General features: G+C 37.6%; 1 protein-coding gene across 2 annotated transcripts in view; it reads left to right on the forward strand.

Moving 5' to 3' along the window:
* Nucleotides 1-9: 9 nt before the first annotated feature.
* LOC136261805 (uncharacterized) overlaps nucleotides 10-21,276 on the forward strand; it is a 59,396-nt gene continuing 38,129 nt past the window's right edge. For both annotated transcript variants that reach the window (XM_066055868.1, XM_066055869.1), the window contains exons 1-3: nucleotides 10-169; nucleotides 19,022-19,099; nucleotides 19,151-19,356. In XM_066055868.1, coding sequence (XP_065911940.1) covers nucleotides 19,036-19,099; nucleotides 19,151-19,356 — 270 coding nt within the window. In that variant the 5' untranslated portion in view covers nucleotides 10-169; nucleotides 19,022-19,035. The remainder of the gene's footprint in view (nucleotides 170-19,021; nucleotides 19,100-19,150; nucleotides 19,357-21,276) is intronic.

Raw genomic sequence — 21,276 nt, forward strand, 5'->3', positions numbered from 1 at the left:
TTTAGCTAGTATACTCGTTGGCTACTAGTCTATAGCGGCTATTAATTCTTCCAACTGTATGGCTACGATTCCTCGCTTAACTGAATAGAAAGTTTGTGACGCCGGACACTATATAACTGACTAATCTAGCGGACTAGTTAACTGTGAATCGGATTTCCGTGATCAGACGGTATGTACATGTATAACTAATGGCATCATAGATATTAGAGCTAATACATACATGTATTACATGGAGTGCTAGCTGGTCCGGCATAGCCCAGCTCAGTAGCTAGCTACTTGAGTTCAGGCTGGTAACTTGAACATGACTGTGTAGTAGGCATTCCAGTCCGATTTTTGGATAATGGGCTTTTTATATGCTCAATAGATAGAGTATTGATTGCTGATCTCAGAAATATATAGTTTGTTGGGTTGAAATTAGCTACTTTGGCATGCACAGTGCCTAAAAACTGAAAAAAAATGTACATTTTTTCTCCAGGGCTCCCCATACATTTTAAAGGGGAAAATGGCACAATTGCATCAGGAAGCCACCTAGCAATCTGGACTATCTTGAAACTACAGTTGCTTCTAGCTGCAAGTTTGTACTTGTAATGAAAGTAACTTCAGATCATATCGGATCTCAATGACCTTTGTATGCTTTGTGGTGAGCAAATATGTTTCCGTCACCTACTGCACACTTCTCAATACAATGGTGTATACCCATAGGCAAGTGGCTGTCTCAAGTAAGTAAAAACATCAAGTTAACAACTTGTAGAGGTAAACAACTAAAGTGGAGGTGCCACAATGATGCAACAATACTTAAGGTGGAGTTGTGGTTTCAATTATGACATTGTTATGCCAACTTTGAAGTGGTTTATGCTTTTGAGCTGATGACACAGCCATCAGAAAATTGCTCTGGAGCTGAAAATTGCTAACCCAAGTGAAGTAACTACGCACTTTAAAGTAAGCACCAATGACTACCTTCGACCCAACAGTACGTTTTTAAAAGTTTTAAAATATTCTACATACATTGCATGGCTTGAAAAGATTACAAAACAACACAAAACTTACTTATATGTAATGCACATGATAAAACTAAGATTTTCATGATGATCAGTGTGTGGATAAACCCCACAGCGATTTTCATCCTCATTGGAGCTTGGACGATGGAGTAATCCCAAGTTAAACATGAGTTGTTATTTTGTGCCAGGGTTTTATTGGGGAATATTCGGAGAATTTTTTTTTATTAAAAAATCTCGGATACTGGAATGCCTAACTGTAGCTATGATTATACGTAAGGTAGCTAATGGACATGACTATTAATTTAGGGTTCATAACTTATATGATGCAACAAAACCAATTAGCAACAAGCACACAGTGTACCAAACTGTGAGTGATTCGAGTTAGCCAGGAAATGCTGGGTACTTCGTACGGCACAGCAAATTATAAAAATGCGTAGCTGTGGGGTATTGAGTTAGCTAACTTCATTTCGTAAATTTCTGACAGTAACCCACGCAGAATGAAGTGATATCATGTACCAAGAAAGGCGGATCCAGGGTTTGAAGTTAATAGTGATTAAATATGGGTATAAAGGCAAAGTCTGTATACCCGATCAATGCATTAACATTATACAAAAATAAATCTAAAATCTAATAGCTAAATAATTATCTAACAGTGATTTAAAAGTGTTAATTGAAGTCAGTACTTTCTACAACAGAGGTAGGTATAAAATGTTTGGCCAATCATTAATCACTCTGTTCATAAAGTAATGTGATCTGCATAATAATCTTGAATGTTGCTTAAACAATTAAACTGGTGCTCCCTGATGGTAGTATAGTAGTGGAGTAGGTGTATAGATTAGTAAAGTCAGAGCTGAAGTAGTAGTTAAGATTTCTGTATAGAAACATTAAATCACCCCTCTGGCGTCTATACAACAGTGATGGTAAGGATAGTAGTGACAGCCTCTCAGTATAGGATTCGTCATGTAATGATGGGAGGAGATGGGTAGCTCTACATTGTACCTTTTCAACCTTTCTCTGATCAAGGGTAAATGGTGGTCTCCAAATGGCATTACTGTATTCAAAGATGGGTCGAACTAGTGTGGTAAACAACTTAAACAACATACCCAAGTCAAGATATTTGGATTTTTTGATCATGCCAAGTATTCGGTTGGCTTTGGTTGGGGGAGGGAGGGAAGAGGAGGTGGGTGTATAGGTTTTAGGTTGCATGGCTATACTGCTACATAATATTATAGCTAATGCTATAGCTATAAATTCATTTTGTAGAAATTCTGCTATATAATATTCTGCTATATAAATTCTGCTATATAACTGATATAAATTCATCTGTCCCGGCCCTGTAGCCTAAAAAACAATTAGCTAAATTAATAGCTACTTATGCAGTTATAGCTACATAGTCTTGTGTGGCCAGACCACTTTTTCCGTGTATTGGGTGGGAAAAAAGGGTCTGGTGCAACTCCAATAGCTTTACTTCTGAGCCGTCCCCAGACTCTGGGGACACTAATTGAATAACATTGATCACAAAGGAGGTGCCATGACGTCAGTAAAACAATGAAGTATTCCTACACTCCTGCTCCGGTTGTGAGTCTTGTTACACGATGAGGATGAACTTTCAAGAGGCTATAAAAAAGACATCGGAGCAAATTAAGATTCATTTAAAGGATAAACAGATCTCGAGTTTACTTACTGACGTTATTGGTACCTCCTTTGTGACCATTGTTATTCAATTAGCATCCCTAGACACTGGGGACGGCTCAGAAGTAAACAGCTATTGGAGTTGCACCAGACCCTTTTTTCCCCACCCAATACATGCAGTCTGGCCACGCAAGACTAATAGCTACATACAGTATGTGCATGAGTGAATTACAAATCATTGCAAGGGTGGGGGAGGGGGGATGTATGTGGGGCTGAAGCATCTTCTCCCCCCTCCAAAATATCACTATGTGCTATAACTAAAAAGATAGTAGAAACTACAGTACACTCATCGTCAGGTGCAGTTGTATCTAAAGCATATACATGGGCAATGAAAACATGGAGAGAAGAGCTAATCTCTTCTAGAGGGGATCAAAAGAGTAAAACTGCTTTAAAAAGCTGCTAAACATTTTTAAAAAGTACTCCAATAGGACGATCAACTGCTATGATAGAACATCCATCATTAAAGAGCAACTACTCATGAACTTCAACTTTGAACTCAAACCATTAATTTTGTAAAGTATTATTAAATAAATTTCTCTTTATAGTTACCACTTCTAGAAAATAATGATTTCACTTAGTAAAAGTGACTCTTAATGCTTATTCAATAAGGTTAATTCAGTCAATGTTAATGCCAAATTCAATCAGAAAGCTAAATTTGTTTATGAGGGCATGCCCCCAAACCCAGCCCCTAGACAAAGCATGCTGAGTGCGCTTCTCACACTGCATTACTAGCTATCAACCAGTTACCACATTTTGTCTCCACTAAAAGTGAACACCACTTAAGGCGCGCACCCCCCTGCCAGGGAAATCCTAGATCTGCTCCTGCATTGATTAGAGTTAATTGTGTTATAAATGTGTGGAATTAACTGAAACTGGAAGAGCTGAACATTAATAACAATGACAGACAGTATGAAAAGTGCAGGATTTAAATTAATATTATTCCTGGAGGTAGTTTGTTCATATGATGTCAAACAGCTCCTGCGCTCTCTTCATGAAAACCCATTAGCTTAGGTTATTGTACTACAAAGCAGCACTAAGCAGCAATTATAGCTACCTTCTTTGCAAGAATATACATCCTAAGGTATATATAGTGCATAAGAGGGTGTGAGAGCCACAGGTAATAGCTATAGACTAAGTATATGAGTACGCGGTCCGATTAATGAAATATTTGAACATGTTATCCATTTTTTGAACATTGATTTCTACTACCAGTAAACAATGCCCTTTTTTACAGATTTATACCTGTGTTTATTAGTTATATCATTGGCCAAAAATGGTTTCGATATCTTTAACACAGAAGAAGTTGAACCTTATAATTTTTGGTGGTAGGTATATTATCGGATACCTTCAATTCTTTATTTATATTCATGCCCACCAATATATTTTATGAAATGAGCCGGTGCAAAAGTACGGAAACTGATAAATAAATACCTTGCATGGGTATAACTGCTGGAATTAAGCCAAGGCCGTTCTTCCATTACAGAGTATACAGAATAGTTACATACTGAGACAAACAAATGCTATATACAAAATTACTGAAACAATTACAAAATGAACCATAAAGCAAAGCACAACATCACAAAGCGCAGCATAATAATATACACTGTACCAAATTGCAGAAGGTGCATGGACAAGTTTTGGAAAAGATTATAATTATGGAAAGGACTAAGGTAGACTATTAGAAAGATAAGTTATCTTGTACATGCATGAGTAGTTAGAGGCACAGCACATCTGGTCAACATGAGGTATGCATGTTTACAAATTGTGGGTAGACAATATGACACCATTTAATTTCTAAGCCTTATTAAATTAACAAAACTAGCTAGTATCCCCCCTTTGAGGTTTGTGTGGAGAGGGAAAATACAAATTCATGACAATGAATATAAGCTGGAGTCATGTAGTGCTGCTAAGCAGCTAGAGGCAGGGCGAACGATGAATGCACTTAAATACAACTCAACTAACTGTTCCTGTAAATGACCTGGACTCGATTTACTTCACAGAGCAAGAAGTGATAGATGCTCTCAACAACCCCAATCTGAACAAGGCTAGAGGGATTGACAACATCGCACCTGTCATCTTAAAGAACTGTGCTTTTGCCCTTGCTTTACCCATCCTCTACCTTTTTACAACCAGCTTATGTAGTGGAACTTGCCCTCTGAATGGAACACACACAAAATAATTCCTGCATTCAAATATGGAGACAAAACTTCTGTTGCCAACTATCAACCAATTTCACTCCTTTGTGTCATCTCTAAAGAAAATTGCTAGAAAGATTAGTTTATGACAAAGTGATAGACTGATACAATAGCTCTCTCCATCACTCTGCATCAATTTAGTTTTCAAAGTAACACTTCAACTCAGCAACAACTTCTCATCTACTTTCATCAGCTAATCACTTCAAGGGAAGAAATAGACACCATCTACATTGACTTTAGGCCTTTGATAGTGTGCCACACAATGAATTACTGGTTAAATTATGGAACATAGGAATCACAGGCACTCTATGGAATTGTGGTTTAACAGCTATTTAAATGGCTTCTCTTAGCGAATTGCATATGTGAACTTTGAGCAACCATAGATAATATACCCCATATGGAGAAACTTATACCCGCAACGCTATAGCTACATGGGTTCGAAGCACTGCTGATTGCAAAAAAACCTTATAAAATTGCATGGCGCATGGTCCCATACATCAGCAACCTTTTTATCTGTGCTTTTTATACTCTACAGGTGTGTATGTGAGGTTTTGCATAGTAAATGAGTAAGTAATGATGTTCTGTAAAACGAAATGTTTGTAAATATGTTGTGCGCATGCACACATGTGTCTCCAGCATAATGTTTAGGAAATTTGTACAATCAGCAGTGTACCAACCTGAAAACCTCTGTACCGTAGTTTTTCGGTTCATTGTCAAATAAAAAACTCACTCTCGTGCATGTGCAGTAAAATTCAAATCTTCTCCTGAGTATTTAGCTAGGGTCCGCAATCCGAAATCAACTTTTACAAATCGATTCTCCTACCATTGTGGAATGTTCATTGTAGTATCCCATTGCTAGATCCACCATGAAACCGGAGACATGATTGTTGTCTTCAGAGAAATATCGTTTTCAGTATTTTGCAAGATTCAAAATTTATTTTTTAGATTTTGTGCTCCACACAAAGGACTGGATAAAACTTGCTACTTAGCCAAATCATATCCATAGTTGTTGTAGTTAAAAAGTGCGCACAGGAATAAGCAAATGATTTGCTGGGTGCCTGGCACAGGGTTGCTTTCTTTGAAAAAAAAAACAGACAAAGAAATACAAATTTTTGATTTCAAACTGCCCTTCCACCTAGGGCAAGGGAAGCCAACTTATCCTCATAGTATTTCAATATGGTTGGGTGCTATGGTGTTAGTTTGGAAAAGATCTGAGGCTTCTCACCATCTGGGTGACAAGTGTCAAAATTTTCTGCAGCATTAGAAAATTGCATCGCGCTTTCTAACCATTTCCAGCACTTCTGTAGCCACAACAATCGTTACTTAAGCTGTGGCAAAAGATGTCTCTGGATGTTTGGTGCATAGCAGCATTTGTCAATTATTATTTCATCTACAGCTTCCACACCTAATTCTAAGCGATGCTCCATGGGAGGCAGCTAAATCATCCAAGAATTGTATTTCACCTCTCACGCTCCACAGCACCTTCAAATCTTTACTAGATTACCCTAAATCCTGCAAAATATCCCAAAACAAACCGAAAAAAGCACATAATCTTTCATTTTTGATTTGAGCTGGGTGGAGCTCTGATGAGCTGCTGGTATAGCTACTTCATCATGTGAAATCACCAAAACACCAACTGCTACTACTATTAAACGTTTTGTACCATCATTTATCATCATTCTAAACAAAATTAGGTGATCAGTGTGGTATCAGAAGTACTGGAAAGGACTTCGGCACCATTGAGAGAATCCCTTGAAATGATGCAAGAAAATTTGATGCTTTTCACCCAGATGTTGAGAAGTCCCAGATCCTTACAAGATTTACAGTATAGACAGACTATGCATCCAACCTTATCACATCACTATGAGGAAGAGTTGACTTTTCTTGTCTTGGCTGGTAGCGCAGTTTGAAATTGAAAATTTGTGTTTTGTTTCCAAGGGTTCCACAACTCCAAAAAATCCTGTACAAGATTTCAAATCTTTGTGATTTTTTAAAGATTTCAAGCAATCATGCCAGATTTCAAGATTTCAGAACATTTGAAATCTTAGATATCCGGAATAATAGCATCACGTGATACGTAGTATATGGAAATAGGCGGAATTCTTTCTCAAGTTTTTTTTTCACAGAAACAAAAATTGTAATATCAGCACAAACACAAGGTACAGAGCAAACAGATTACAACACTAGATTAAGAATTGAGTTTCTGATTGGATCAGGTCCATCTGAGCACACTTGATGTAATGGCCTTGAGAATACCGGGCCCCTCTGATACATTGTATAGCTGATTGAAACAAGCAAAATGATAAACGACACCTAATCCATCCCAACACTGAAGAAGCATAAGGCTCCTTCCATTTTTCGGACAACAGGCTAGCCAATCTCTTGTAAAATATCGTGGCCTCATGACCTATACCTCTGGTTGCAGAGAACACTAATGGGGTAAAAATACTGTGTTCCACTTCACAGATGCGTGACTCATAAGCCCTCTTCTCAAGTTCTCTGCAAACTTGTGGGGATGCTGGCTGTACTATACTTGATGCTACAAATACCGAAGTATACAGGAAATATCCTACATCTGTTAAATTGGCAAACTCTACAAGATCGATGCAAAATAATAGATTAATCTTTTTATTCAAATTAGTAAATAGTCTACTTATTGTTCCGCACCACTTCTTGCCGTCTACATCCTTTCCAAACACTAGAGCTAACCATCAATTAAAATTTTCTCACTACCAATCAAGAACAGAAATTTATCGAAACTCCTTTTTTCCCCAAACTGAATGGAATTTTTTACCCTATCCTGAGATTGACACAGACACATTTAGGTCGTACTTATTTACTTTAATAATGTAATTGTACATTAGTGTGTTACCCCGAAGGGTTTTGCAAATCAATAAATAAATAAATTTTAAAAAATAATAATAAATATGGAACTTTACAACCATTTTCAGAGATTTCAGATTTCAAAATGAGAGATTTCAACAAGATTTCAAAGAGGGCTGTATGAGATTTCAAGGGAGTTGCGGACCCCTTGTTCGTTTCCAAATTTTTGAAAGAAGCAACCCTGTGCCAGGAACCCAGTGAATAATTTGCTTATTACTGCATGTACTTTTTAACTACAATAACTCTAGATAATATCTAGCTAAGTAGCAAGTCCTTTGCAAGGAGCACACACAAATTAAAAAAAAAATTTGTATCAGTCTCGCGAAACACCAAAATTGATACTTCTGTGAAGTCAACAAACATGCCTCCGGTTTCATGGTGGGTCTAACAATGGAATACTACAATGAACATCCCACAATGGTAGGGGAATTGATTTGTAAAAGTAGATTTTTCAGATTGCAGACCCTAATTTAGCGAATAAAAGTACCAGTATTAATATTCAGTTAATTAAAGATAGTGAACCATTTATCCTTTCATCTGCTATGATGTATAGAAAATATTTGCATCACGTGCAACATTGCTGATGAGCATGTGTGGAGTTTATTTCTGACAATGAACTGGAAAATTACAGTAGAAGCCAATTACAGAGGTTTTCAGGCTGGTTTTTTATTTATCAGTTTATTTAGGCAGTGGACGCTGAACTGAAAGTCGGTTCAAAAGGCTGTACTGCCCAGTGGCTATTGAACCGACAGACAAAAAGGGTTACTAAAAACACACACAAAACTGATCCAGGACTCAAACCGTGGACTACCAGTATGTAAGGCCAGTGTGCTAGCTACTGTGCTACTGCTGCTAGCTATTCATTTTCTCTTCAAGTGTAACTCAAGAAGTAGGCTGTATATAGTAAGAAGAATGTAACATAAAGGTGAAGAAGAAACCTAAGCTGAACCCTACCCTAACCCTAACACTAGTACTACTTTTCATGTGCCCTAAAGTTGAATACTCAGGGAAACCACTGGATGTGTGTCCTAAAGTCAAATAATTGGGGCAACTACTAGACACGTGCCCTAAAGTTGAATACTCGGGGAATACCAACCCTAACATACAACTAGTTGTTTGATACTCGTGAAGATGGATAACTGTCTGTTATCCACAAAAAAACCTTTTGGTTCAGTAACCACTTCCATTTATTTATTGTGGCTTTACAGTATGCATGTACAATTAAATTATTGGTGTGTATACTGAAGGCATGCCAGCAACTAGTGCTGACATCCATGAGTGAAAAAAGATAATAAATGATTAAAGTATGTGGAAATGGGTTCTTTAAACATTAATAACATGGACATAGAATGTGAAATGTGCAGGTTCTTTTGGAGTTGAAATTGTTAGAAAAGTAGTTCCAAATTAAACGGTTATTCGGTGCTTGATTATGTTGGTAGTTAATGAGATATTTATAGCTGGTAAGTAGTTGTAGAGTTTTGCAATTCTGTTAAAGTAAAATGATACTGTGCTACTGTTAAAGTTCTTGGTTGTCTGTAACTATGTAGCACATGTGCAGTAAATAGCCAAGCCATCATGTGAATAAATTTACTCATTGTTGAATTCAAATTCGCTGCTCAAATGCCATTGGCCATCAGTGTTGGGAGTAATGCGTTACTTATGTAATGTGTTATGTAATATTATTACTTTTGTGGTAACAAAGGAATATAAAGAAATACGCTATAAAAACAGGTAATATAATGCAAGTTATTTAACTTACAAATGTAACGCGTTACATAAGTAATATAGTCACTGTAACCAGTCTAATATTACGTAATATTATTACTACAAGTAACGAAGTTACTAGTCTCGTTAGTAACGCCTAGCCACAACGAAGTAACGAGGTCTACTGAATGAAGCTTATTCACCAGCTTCTTACTTATAACCAAGATTTGCATATTGTCCAACAATGCAATCATGTCACGTGATAAGTTGGTAGTTTCACACATGGCAGCTTAAGGCTGTGGACACAAAGTAATATAATATGTAATATTATTACAGTTACTTTATTTTATGGGTAATATGTAACTGTAACTAAATAGTTCAGTTGCAAGTAATATGTAATATGTAACTAGTTACTTTTACAAAGTAACTTGCCCAACACTGTTGGCCATTCATTGCACATACTTTTGTGCAACGTGGTCATGGACAACCAACCTAAAAACCTCTGTACACTGGTTGTCTTTGTTCCAGCGTTTTCTTATAATCTTTACATTTTCAAATACACATGCATGGATTTAAAACAGCCATGTGAGCTGTTTGAACACTAGGATGTAGCCTTTCAATGATGTACAATTCTGTTATAATGATTCTACACCAAAAATTTTTAGCCTTGGATGGCTTGAACTCAATCGCAACAGCTTAAAAGTATACGCATGTGTATTAAAAGTGGCAAGATCACAACCGCTGTCTTGCAACAATGTTACCTAAGGCATTTCCACACATGCTTAAGTGCTAACACGTGTACGTGACTACAGGACAAATAATATGGCATCTGGTGCAAAATCAAGGTAATGGTGAAGGTTGCTGTCCAATTATGATTCAGCAACCATATCTTCGACTGGTAGTTGAATCAGACCCCATATTTTCCCTTTACATTTGCTAACTCGTATGCGTGTGTGGTTCGCTTCAGGAACACTGTTGCAAGAACAAAGAAAACCTGTGTAACACCTTTGTTAAAATGTATAATACTACAATATCCAAGAAATACCAGTGAAATCCCACAAATTTGTTGTTGTATGACTTCTCTAGTATACAGGCAATAATGATGAAGAAAATTCTTACAAATTTATCAAGCTTGAGGGTGGATAATGATTTATTGAATACAGGTCTGCTTTCCTTGAGTTAAGGAAAGTATTTGATTCTCTGGATCATGTGATTTTGTTGAGGAGGCTTCAGCAGGTGGGGTAGTTGCAGCCTGTAGGGGTGTTGCACTGATTGCAGTTGTTTCAAGAAGATTATCTTAGCAACACATGATGTTTTTGGTACTAACAGTTTGTCTTGCAGTCGTAGTGAAGGCCGTATTCCCAGTGAATGAAACGATATATCTTGTTCTCAGTGTCTGTCAAGATGGTGGTAAGAGGCCAGATGGATGTCTTTGATTTCTTGGTGGTGGGGTTGCTCTGGGACTTTACCTGTTCAGACACTCTTGCTCCATCTAATTTGTCTACTTCTGCAAGTGGTGCCACCTGGCTGACAAACTCTGCAGAGTCAGCAAAGATAAGAAAGTGTTCTTTAACTACTTCTTCTTTTTACTTCTCCTTTCTTTGTGTTGAGACCCTGAGTGCTTGGTGAACATGTGTTCGTTAATTAGTGCGGCAGATAGGTTCTTGGGTAATGGAGCAATCTGGTGATAATAGGGCCACCCAATTTTTGATTCAGAACATTGCTATTTATGTTCAACATGGCAATGCCGCATCAGTAATGGCAATGATTCCGTCAACACAACATTTACTTATCTGTCCACAGTTTGTGAAGGCAAACACTTTTATTTTTATTTATTTGAAAAGCGTTGTATTTGAATGAATAAGGGATTGACAAATGGAAATGTGCAACGGAATATCCAGGTAGTAGGTATATGGAGCAAGGGGTCGGGGGGGGGGGGGGGGGGGGGGGGAGCACAGCCCCCCAGAAGCTAATTTTCATATGTTTCAGGACTAAAAAGATCAATGTAGAGTGGTTTATGCACAAATATATAAATCATACTACTTTCTACAGTAAGTGGACTACATTGATTTGAGGTGTTCGTCTCATTGGGATAGGTGAGATGATCCGTCATTATCATTTTAAAGCTATGGTGAAGACTGACATTTTTGAGGCAGTGGGATATCTTCTACTTTGTGCAGGTCATGAAGCTGGATGTGAAGCAACAGTTTCAAGTCATGCATAGCCTTTTCCATTCTTCTACTACTCAGGGTGTGCTATGTGTTGATGCCTTCAATTCCTTGAGTCCACATGCTTCATTGCATAACCCACATTATATCTGCCCCCTCTTGTTGTTACTCTTACCAATGTGTATAAGGATGTTTCTTCTTTATTGATTGTGAATGTTTGCTATCAGAAGAGAGAACCACTCAGGGTGATCCAATGGCTATATATGTCCACACTGTTCCTCTTATACAAAGGTTGGATGGTATAGCAACTCAAGTTTGACTTGCTAATGATGATGCTGCTGCTGGGTCTCTTGTTGATTTGCTGGCTCGGTGGAAGCGACTGTCTGCCTTGGGATCTGGTTTTGGGTATTTAGTAAATGCATCAAAGTCTTGGTTGGCTGTTAAAAGAAGATTGCTATGATGCTGTGTGTCATTTATTTGCTGGTACCTCCCCACTGAAGGTTGTCCCTATCTTGGAGCTCCTCTGCGTTCTCCTGAATTTATATCCAGTTTTATTTCAAGACAAAGTGTCTCTGTGGGGGGATGATGTCCTGAACTTTCCAATTTGCCTAGAACCATGCTGCATACTCTGCCATGATTCATGGTTTATCATCCCGTTGGACCTTTTAACAAGGACTGTGCATGATCTGTCTCTTTTTTGGCAACACTTAAAGGGGCTATTCAATTATTTTTATTGCTCAAGCTCTGCCTCCATCCTCCCAATGGCAATGTTAGCTTTGCCAATTCAGCTTGGAAGTCTTGGCATTTCTTTGTATATCTGCTCAAGATAACTCAGTTTCCATCATGTCTTATTTGGCCTCAGCCATCTTAAACCAGCTATCATCCTTTGACTGCATGTTCTATTTTTCAACAGCCACATACTCTCATCAAGCAAGAGGCTTTATCTATCAAACATCAGAATCTTTCCAACAATTTTTCATCTTTTTTACTCAACCAGCTATCTTTGAAACTCGCAAGTGAGAAAGGTGCATCCTCTGGCTGTCCATCCTGCTATTGGAGTGCCATGATTTTGCTCTTCATAAGGGTGACTTTTGTGATGCAATCGCACTTCGTTATATATAGTTAGTCAACCCACTATTCCAGTAAATTTTAATTATAATTTTTTTGCATCCTCTGCAATGGATTTCTATCTTAAAGCCTTAGTTTAAGTTTATGTGTTTTTAAAATATTGTATTGTTTATGTTGCTATTGTACCCCTGTATGTATGTGTGCTCCAGTAGGGAAGAACGGCCTGCAGATTATTGTGAGGGTAAATAAAAATCAATCAATATAGTTCAGCTAGCTAAAGCTGATAGCTGCAAGGGATTTGTTTCCTTACTTTGGCCCCTTTTCTGTTACACCTTATCGGTCAGTCAGTAAGTCAAGTCATTAGGTCTAAGTTCCTGAAATTAGGTTAGGTAATTCTAAGGCTGCAGTACATGTTGCTGTCAGACCTTCAGTGCTGGTCACTGTAAAGTGCTAATAATAATAATAATAATAATAATAATAATAATAATAAAGAATGGAATACACAAGACCACGTGCATTTCATTTGCAAAATATTCTTATCAGGCTAAGCATGCCTGCCCATGCATGGGATATCATGCTATTTTTTATACTCAACAACTATGTAGGATTCTCAATAGTGTATGTGTAGTGACTGATCTATTAGAGTATTTGGCTGACTGCTCTATTAGAGTACTTTGATCTTGTATAAATGGGGGGAGGGGGCATGCACCCCCCTGTGCCACCCTTGGATCCGCCACTGGTGTGACATCTTGTTTTAGACTGGGGAGTAGGCTTTCGTCAAATATGCCAGCATAATAGGCTGGAGTGCTATGCCAGCATAGTGCTAGCATACAGTGAAACCTCAGTTATCCAAACACCTTGGAATCAAGGGTGGTTTTGAAAAGTCCATATCTCCGAAACTGTGTATAAAATAGCATAAAGAAAAAATTTGAAAATATCTGTATTTTCAACTACCCTAATAGAGCAGTCATTTTTATAGTTTGGTTAGCTGAGAATCTGGATAAGTGGGGTCTGGATAACTGAGGTTCCACTGTATTAGGTGGATAACAGACGTCTTTCTGGGTGGTAATGAGAGCTCAAAAGGCAGTTTCAGGCCTTGTGAAGCCCTGGCTTGGCAAGACACAGTGGCTTGCCTGATAATGTTGGCTAAATGATTTTTCTTTGATTTTTTTTGCTGCATATCAGCTACTAAAAGCCAGCGCAGCCCTGTAATCTCATGTCTGGACTTCAAGCATGGTCTGCCTCCATTTTGAATCCTATCTCTTGTTCAGATTTTCTGTCTAATTTGGCAGGAAACTCTATAAGCAGCTACAAGTACTGAAAGGGCCTGAAAGGTAATAGATTGATGCATCTCCTGTGTAAATTTCATATACGTGCTTGCTATGCTTGGCAAGTTATGTTGACTTGAATTCTTTAAAACCGTTTATCTCTCGTAACTTCTAATGTGCGATTTGGAACGTTTTTACAAAATAACTACATAAATTTCTGTTACAATACAGTGCACTAAGATACACAGGTATGGTTCAGTCATGGTTTATAGACTGAAATACAAGGTCCTAGTATGTCTGCCCTGCAGGTATAGGCAGTCTCTCTTCTTTCATTAGCTATTCCCTTATTTTTCTTTGATCCCTAATCCAATTTAAAATTCTTAATTTTCCTTCTACTTGTTTGTTTAATAACATATTTAATTATATTAATATATAAAGTTATGACTCTGCTACTAAACTGACGTATACCGTATCAAAGTAAAGAACGGCTTCACATAAATTTAATTTTGCATCCAATCAATTACTGAAAAGTTGCACTTCGTTTCCACTTATGTTCCTCCCATTACACAGCATTACAAATGAAGAACAGTACAATAGCTAAGTGTCTCTGTAATTAATCCAGTTGCTGTGGAAATACAGACAATAAGCATGATAGTTAGCCTTAAGGAAGCTATATCATACTATTGCAAATCAACACCTTGTATATAATTATTGCCAGCAAAAAGAACTGGGACGCAGAAAAGGGCAAGCCTTCTTACAGGTCCCTAGTGGGATAGCAATTACAGAACAGCTAATGGAGGACTTGCATCAGCTTAAGGTCCAGCAGATCTTCTAGTGTCTATTTGTACTGTGACCAACACCTGTGAGTTATACAAAAGTTTTACATCAATTTGAATTAGCCATGGTTTGTTATAGGTTGGTTCTGTTTAATTTTGATTACTATGATTACAGGTATCATACAGTACAGTAGTACTGTATATTAGGGATTATGGAGATTTGGGTTTTCCTAGCCTACATAGTTATCCAAAAACCAGCTTCACAACTCCATCCTGGCACCTTGGCAGTATTGGTTAGGTATAACCAAGCCCAAAAGTGCCTTAAGTATGATCCTAAAGGCTTCCAATAAATTGCTACAAAATTTAAAAAAAACTTATTCAATGGAATTTTCTACTGCCTGCCTGCCTGCCTGCCTGCCTGCCTGCCTGCCTGCCTGCCTGCCTGCCTGCCTGCCTGCCTGCCTGCCTGCCTGCCTGCCTGCCTGCCTGCCTGCCTGCCTGCCTGCCTGCCTGCCTGCCTGCCTGCCTGCCTGCCTGCCTGCCTGCCTGCCTGCCTGATGCCTTCAGGCAAGTGTAACTTGATAACGGCTAAGGCTATGGGCTTGATTTTTCACTGTTCAACGTCGCTTCATACCGAGATGTGCCTTTTGGTATACCGCAGTACGTACTATGCACGCATCATGGACTTACCTTTGTCCTCCTTTGTGTCCCATTTCTTTTCGCTGACAACCCAAGGTGTCGATCCATGATAACATGATGCGTGGCTTCCCTACAGTATGTTTGTAAACGGGAATCGTCCATATTTTCCGTGGTGACTGGACTGATTGCATAGACGATTCTAACACTGTTCTTTGCTTGTAACGCTGTGTAATGGGTTGAACATAGCTGAAAGTGAAGCGTAATGGCCACTGCACTTTCGAGACAATAATTGATAGTTGAGGGCGCGCGAATCATCATATTTCGTGGTGTCTGGGATTGTTGCAGAGGAACATCTTCTACTGTTTTTCATCTGTAGCACTGTGTAACAGGCCGAACATAGCTGAATGCGAAGCGTAATGGCCACTGCACTTTCTAAGCAGTATTCATAGCTGGGGTGTGCATTCAGATGAAAACATTTATTCTGGTGCCATTTTTTCTTTTGATGCGGTATGCGTGAGTTCACCAATCATAATGATGTTACAAAAAAAGTAAACAAACAAGTTTAAGGAAAAGTTAAAATTTTAAGTTCGATTAGGTATCAAAGAAAAAAAAGTGGGGAAACAAGGGAGGTCACCTACACCTGCAGATATACTAGTGAACATTTAATCCCTAATTCAGTCTTGGTCTTGGGGTATAGACTGAATTAGGGATTAAATGTTCACTAGTATATCTGCAGGTGTAGGTGACCTCCCTTGTTTCCCTACTTTTTTTTTCTATGATACCTAATCGAACTTAAAATTTTAAATTTTTCCTTAAATTTGTTATATATATAGAAGTAGTGAAACAAGGGAGGTCACCTATGCCTGCAGATATACTAGTGCGCATCAAGTCCTCACCAGTATTTCTATTATTTTCTACGAGCATAGGCAACCTCCTTTTTATTATTATTATTATTATGTATAATTGGTCAAAAAGAAGACAGAGTCTTATAAAACCAATCTCAATTAAATTATACAAATGAAAAATGTTGATTATACAAAAAATGATCTAAATTAGTCTTAAAACTTAGTACATTGGGTGAAGTGGCAATTTCATAGGGTAAGGAATTCCAGTTATTGATTATTCTCTGTGAAAAGGCAAAGCGTCGTGTTGAAGTCTTATTAAATTTCTTATAAATCTTAAATCCATTAGATCTAGTACTGTAATTGGTGTTCATTGTAAAAAAATATTTTTTATCTACTAATACTGCTCCATTCAAAATTTTATATGTCATAATTAAGTCCATATGATTTCGACGGTAAGATAAACTAGGTAAATTGAGGCTTTGTAGTCTGTCAGAATAGGGTAAGTTTTGAAGGGTAGGTATCAACTTCGTGGCTCTTCTTTGAATATTTTCCAGCTCACGGATGTTTCCCAAATGATGAGGATTCCATATGGTAGAGGCATATTCTAGAATTGGTCTTACAAGTGTGGTGTAAAGTAATTGTATTACAACAGGATCTCTGGAATTAAAGTTTCGTTTAATGGTGCCTAACACATTGTTGGCTTTGTGTATTATTTGATTAATGTGCGTCTTGAAATGTAAGTTTTCATCAAATGTGACACCCAAATCTTTCTCCTCTTGAACAGTACTAATAGGGTGTGCATCATTGTTTATGTAAAAGTAATACTGCCTGGATGTAGCTTTTGGGCCAATACTCATATGCTTACACTTAGGGAAGTTTAGAAATGACAACCAAGTACCACACCACTCAAGCACAAAGTTTAAATCCTGTTGCAACAGATCAGTATCAACAGGTGAGGTGATAGGACGATATAATTTGGTATCATCAGCAAACAGACCTGAGAAACTTAGTAAAGCATCTGGCAAGTCATTAACATATATGATGAAAAGGGTAGGTCCTAAAACACTACCTTGTGGGACGCCACTAATTACATCAGTCCAGTCAGAATAAGATCCACGAACTGAGACTCTCTGTTTTCTGTTTGACAAAAAAATTTCTAACCAATTAAGCACATTACCTTGAATCCCATAAGCTTTCAATTTAGTCATTAAACGTCTGTGTGGCACCTTGTTAAATGCTTTTTGAAAATCTAATAGATTACATCAATACTTGTACCATCTTCAATAACTCTACTCCAATGTTTCATAATTGTCAACAATTGGGCTTCACAGGATCTTTTGTTTCTAAACCCAAACTGTTCATTACTAAAGAAATTATTAGATGCAAAATATGACATTATCTTGTCCCTGATGATGGCTTCTAAAAGTCTGCAGAAGATGGCAGTTAGACTAATAGGGCGATAATTGTTTGGGAGCTTCCTGTCACCTTTTTTAAATATTGGTGTTATTGTAGCTTCTTTCCAGCTTAATGGCAAGGTTGCTTCTTCTTTGTTTTACTACTTTTATTTCTGTGATCTTATTTTTCCATGTACTTGTGTGTTTAACATAATTATGACTGAATGGTGATCCCTTGCATATACTACATCAAAAGAAAGAATGGTGCCATGCTTGACGTTTTTGTGCCCCAACTATCAACTACTGAAAAAGTGTAGTGGCTGTTATGCTATACATATGTCAGCTATGTTCAATCCATTATGAAAAACAGTAGAAGTGCCTCTGTAAAAAAACCAGTCACTATACTGATCCTGTTACAAATACAGGGATCGATGCCATTACATGCTACTGCAAATTTACATCTTGCACTGTCATTGAAAAGAAATTGGGACACAATGGAGGACAAAGACATGTCTAATGCATGTATTGTGGTATTCTAAAGGCTGAAGTTATGTCTAACATGGCTTACATGAGTAAAGTTTCGTCTAAAGACATCAGTTATCCAGTTAGCAGAAATATTCTACTGAATTTTGTAACAACCTATTGGAAGAATTTCTAATCATATTGACTTGGCTATATTTGCCAAGGTAACAAGAAGGTATTGTGAGGCTGGTTTCTGGTGGGCATTATTTTGTGAGAGAGAGTGTAAACCTCCATGATCCTTAATATGTAGCACTATTGAAAAGCAAAATGACATTGTTACTCTTTCAGATCAATCTTAGAGATTCCTGGGGAGTAGAGGACATGCCCCTGAGACCACAGATACTAGTAGAAACCTTTGTATCCTCCTTGAAAATACAGCTAGCTACCTATGTTTCTCTCCAGTTTAGCACCCTTTTCTAGATCCACTCCTGATGTATTACAAATACTATTTTCTTCTACTTCTTCATATCAACAATTTCCTCTACAGCCAATAACACATTGTAAATGGCATGTTGTCAAATACACTGTAAATGTAATGCTACACGACATACATATCAAAATGTAACGACTGTTCTATTAGAGTATATCTATCTTCGGTTGCATTTCCCCACACAACTAAATCTTACCTCTTACCCTGCATTTTGTGACTGTTTCGTTACAATATCTCGATCTGTTAAATGCAACATGTGCAAAATCCTCCATTGTTCAATGCACAAATATGTACATCTTACACCAGTATTGTACTTGATGACTTTATCAACCTATTATGTGTATGATAGTGTATTATTGGTAACACTCAAACCTTGTTGTGTATATGTATACCAGCATTAGTATAGCTAGTAGTGTTGAGCTTTCAATCACTTGTACAGAGAGACTAATAGTAATGGAAATGACAGACAATGAGAGCCGGACCACTGATGATCTCAATACTGCTGATTGTCCAAACGGTTTGTCTAATAATATATGCTTGATGAAATTAGAATCAAAATCTGATAAAGGTAACACCACTCATCAAAAGAAGAAAATGGCTGGTCTACTGAAGTGTTTACCAAAGGATAACCTTACTGTTTCATGTACCTTGGTCATTGTACTGATGATTCTTGGTATAATCATATTACAGATTCCTACCATACTTTATTACACTGCACCTCCATCTACAGCAGATTCTCCTCTACTTTCCAATATTGACTTCGGAACTTGCACTGTAAGTTCAATATTGGTGTGATTTCCCACGCACATGCATGTACATTGATGTTGCATTATGGTTAATATATTCTTCAGCTGTTACGGGATTAATAACTGGATCTAATACCTGAAAATGACACATTATTATTATTACAAGTACGCAAAAAATTTGGAATTTTCAACTAGAGTAGGGACCATAGTACATTGATAAAAAGTACTGAAACAAGCTGGAGCAGTGCACGATATTAAATCACAGTAGAACAATAAGAAGTGTTATACCTCTACTGTGCTCAAGATGCCATAATAAAAATGCACAGTAGGGATATATAACGCTTCTTATTGTTTTACTGCGATTTAATACCGTGCACTACTCCAGCTTGTTTCAGTACTTTTTATCGATGTGTTATGGTACTTGAAAATTCCAAATTTTTTTGTGTACTTGTTTGTTAACTTTTTCTGTAAATAATTATTATAATTGGTGAGCCCACGCATACCAGCCGCATCTGAAATGGCGCCGTACTATCAATTATCATCTGAAAAGTGATTACGCTTCATTGTCAGCTATGTTCAACCCATTACACAGCAGTATGATCCGAAAAGCACCTCTGCAATCAAAATAGTCACTATGAAAATTATGGATGATTTCTGTTTCAAAGGAAGCCATCATGTGCTAATGCCAAATGAACACTATTTGCTGTCAGCAAAGATGGATGGGCACAAAGGGGAACACTGGTAAGTCCATGAAGAATGCATTGTATGTACTGCGGTATGCCAAAAGGCACCTCTCTGGCTGAAGCGATGTTGAACAGTGAAAAAATCAAGCCCGTAGCCTTAGAAGTTATAAAGTTACACTTGTCTGAAGGCATCATTCAGTCAGTTACTCAGTCAGTCAGTAGAAAATTCCATTTAATATTAAAAAACAATTCTGTAGCAACTTGTTGAAAGTGTTTTGGGTCAATCTGAAAGCTTGTTTGGGCTTAGTTTTAAGTTTTACCTAACCAACACTGCCTTATCATTGACTGGGAAAATTGAGACTGGTTTTTGGGTGATGTTATTTCGTGGGCCACGCCTACTCCTTTGTGGTCCCTACTATACAGTACTATCATACTGTATGATTAGAACTTTAGAAGAGGTAGGCCATGTAATGATTTTATTAATTGCCTCCCATTGATAGGGTTACCAATATACTAACTGCTGTTACATGTTGGACCAACGCTTGCTTGAATACAGCTGCAAATTCCTTTACCTTCATAGCGTAGAAATCAATCAAAATAACCTCCAAAATCTGAGATAATCAGCTGAAACTCTTGATCATTACTCACAACACTAGAGTTCAACCTTCCTCTGTGAATGTGAGCAAACCTTCGCCTAAACATAGTGGTAGTTTGATTGGTGAAGTAGGTTTTCTGTCACCGTATCATTAATTTTTAGTATACTTTTGGCTCCATGCCAGAAACAGGGGTTTGTCTACAGATGCCAGATGAACAGCAGCCTAAACTTCCATACATCACAGGAGTAGTCATCCATCAACAAAGAAGCCACATATAAAGTATAATAACTTTTAAGATGGCTAAACATCTAGGTGAACCTAAAATAGGGTAAAATCACACCTTGACCACATAACACGCTCACTCAACTGCTTAACAATAGAATCTCAGCATTAAACAACAATAAGGTCCATAAAGTATAGCTAACAGTAAGGTTACTGCCATCAGGAGCTGTAAAGTAAAATTAAAAGGCACTTTATAGGCAAATCAATCTCACACTCACATGATTTACACCATTATTGTGATTGGAACACTTGACATCAGTCTTGTGCAGTGGTATTAACAGTGTTAGCTAAACTCCTTACCCTTCTATAGACTGGTAAAGCTTAGGCAGCTAGTAACCACACCCCAGCCTAATAATATGAACCAGAACTCCTAACAACAACAACAAC

Source organism: Dysidea avara, chromosome 7 (assembly GCF_963678975.1).
Source record: "Dysidea avara chromosome 7, odDysAvar1.4, whole genome shotgun sequence".
Taxonomy (NCBI): domain Eukaryota; kingdom Metazoa; phylum Porifera; class Demospongiae; order Dictyoceratida; family Dysideidae; genus Dysidea; species Dysidea avara.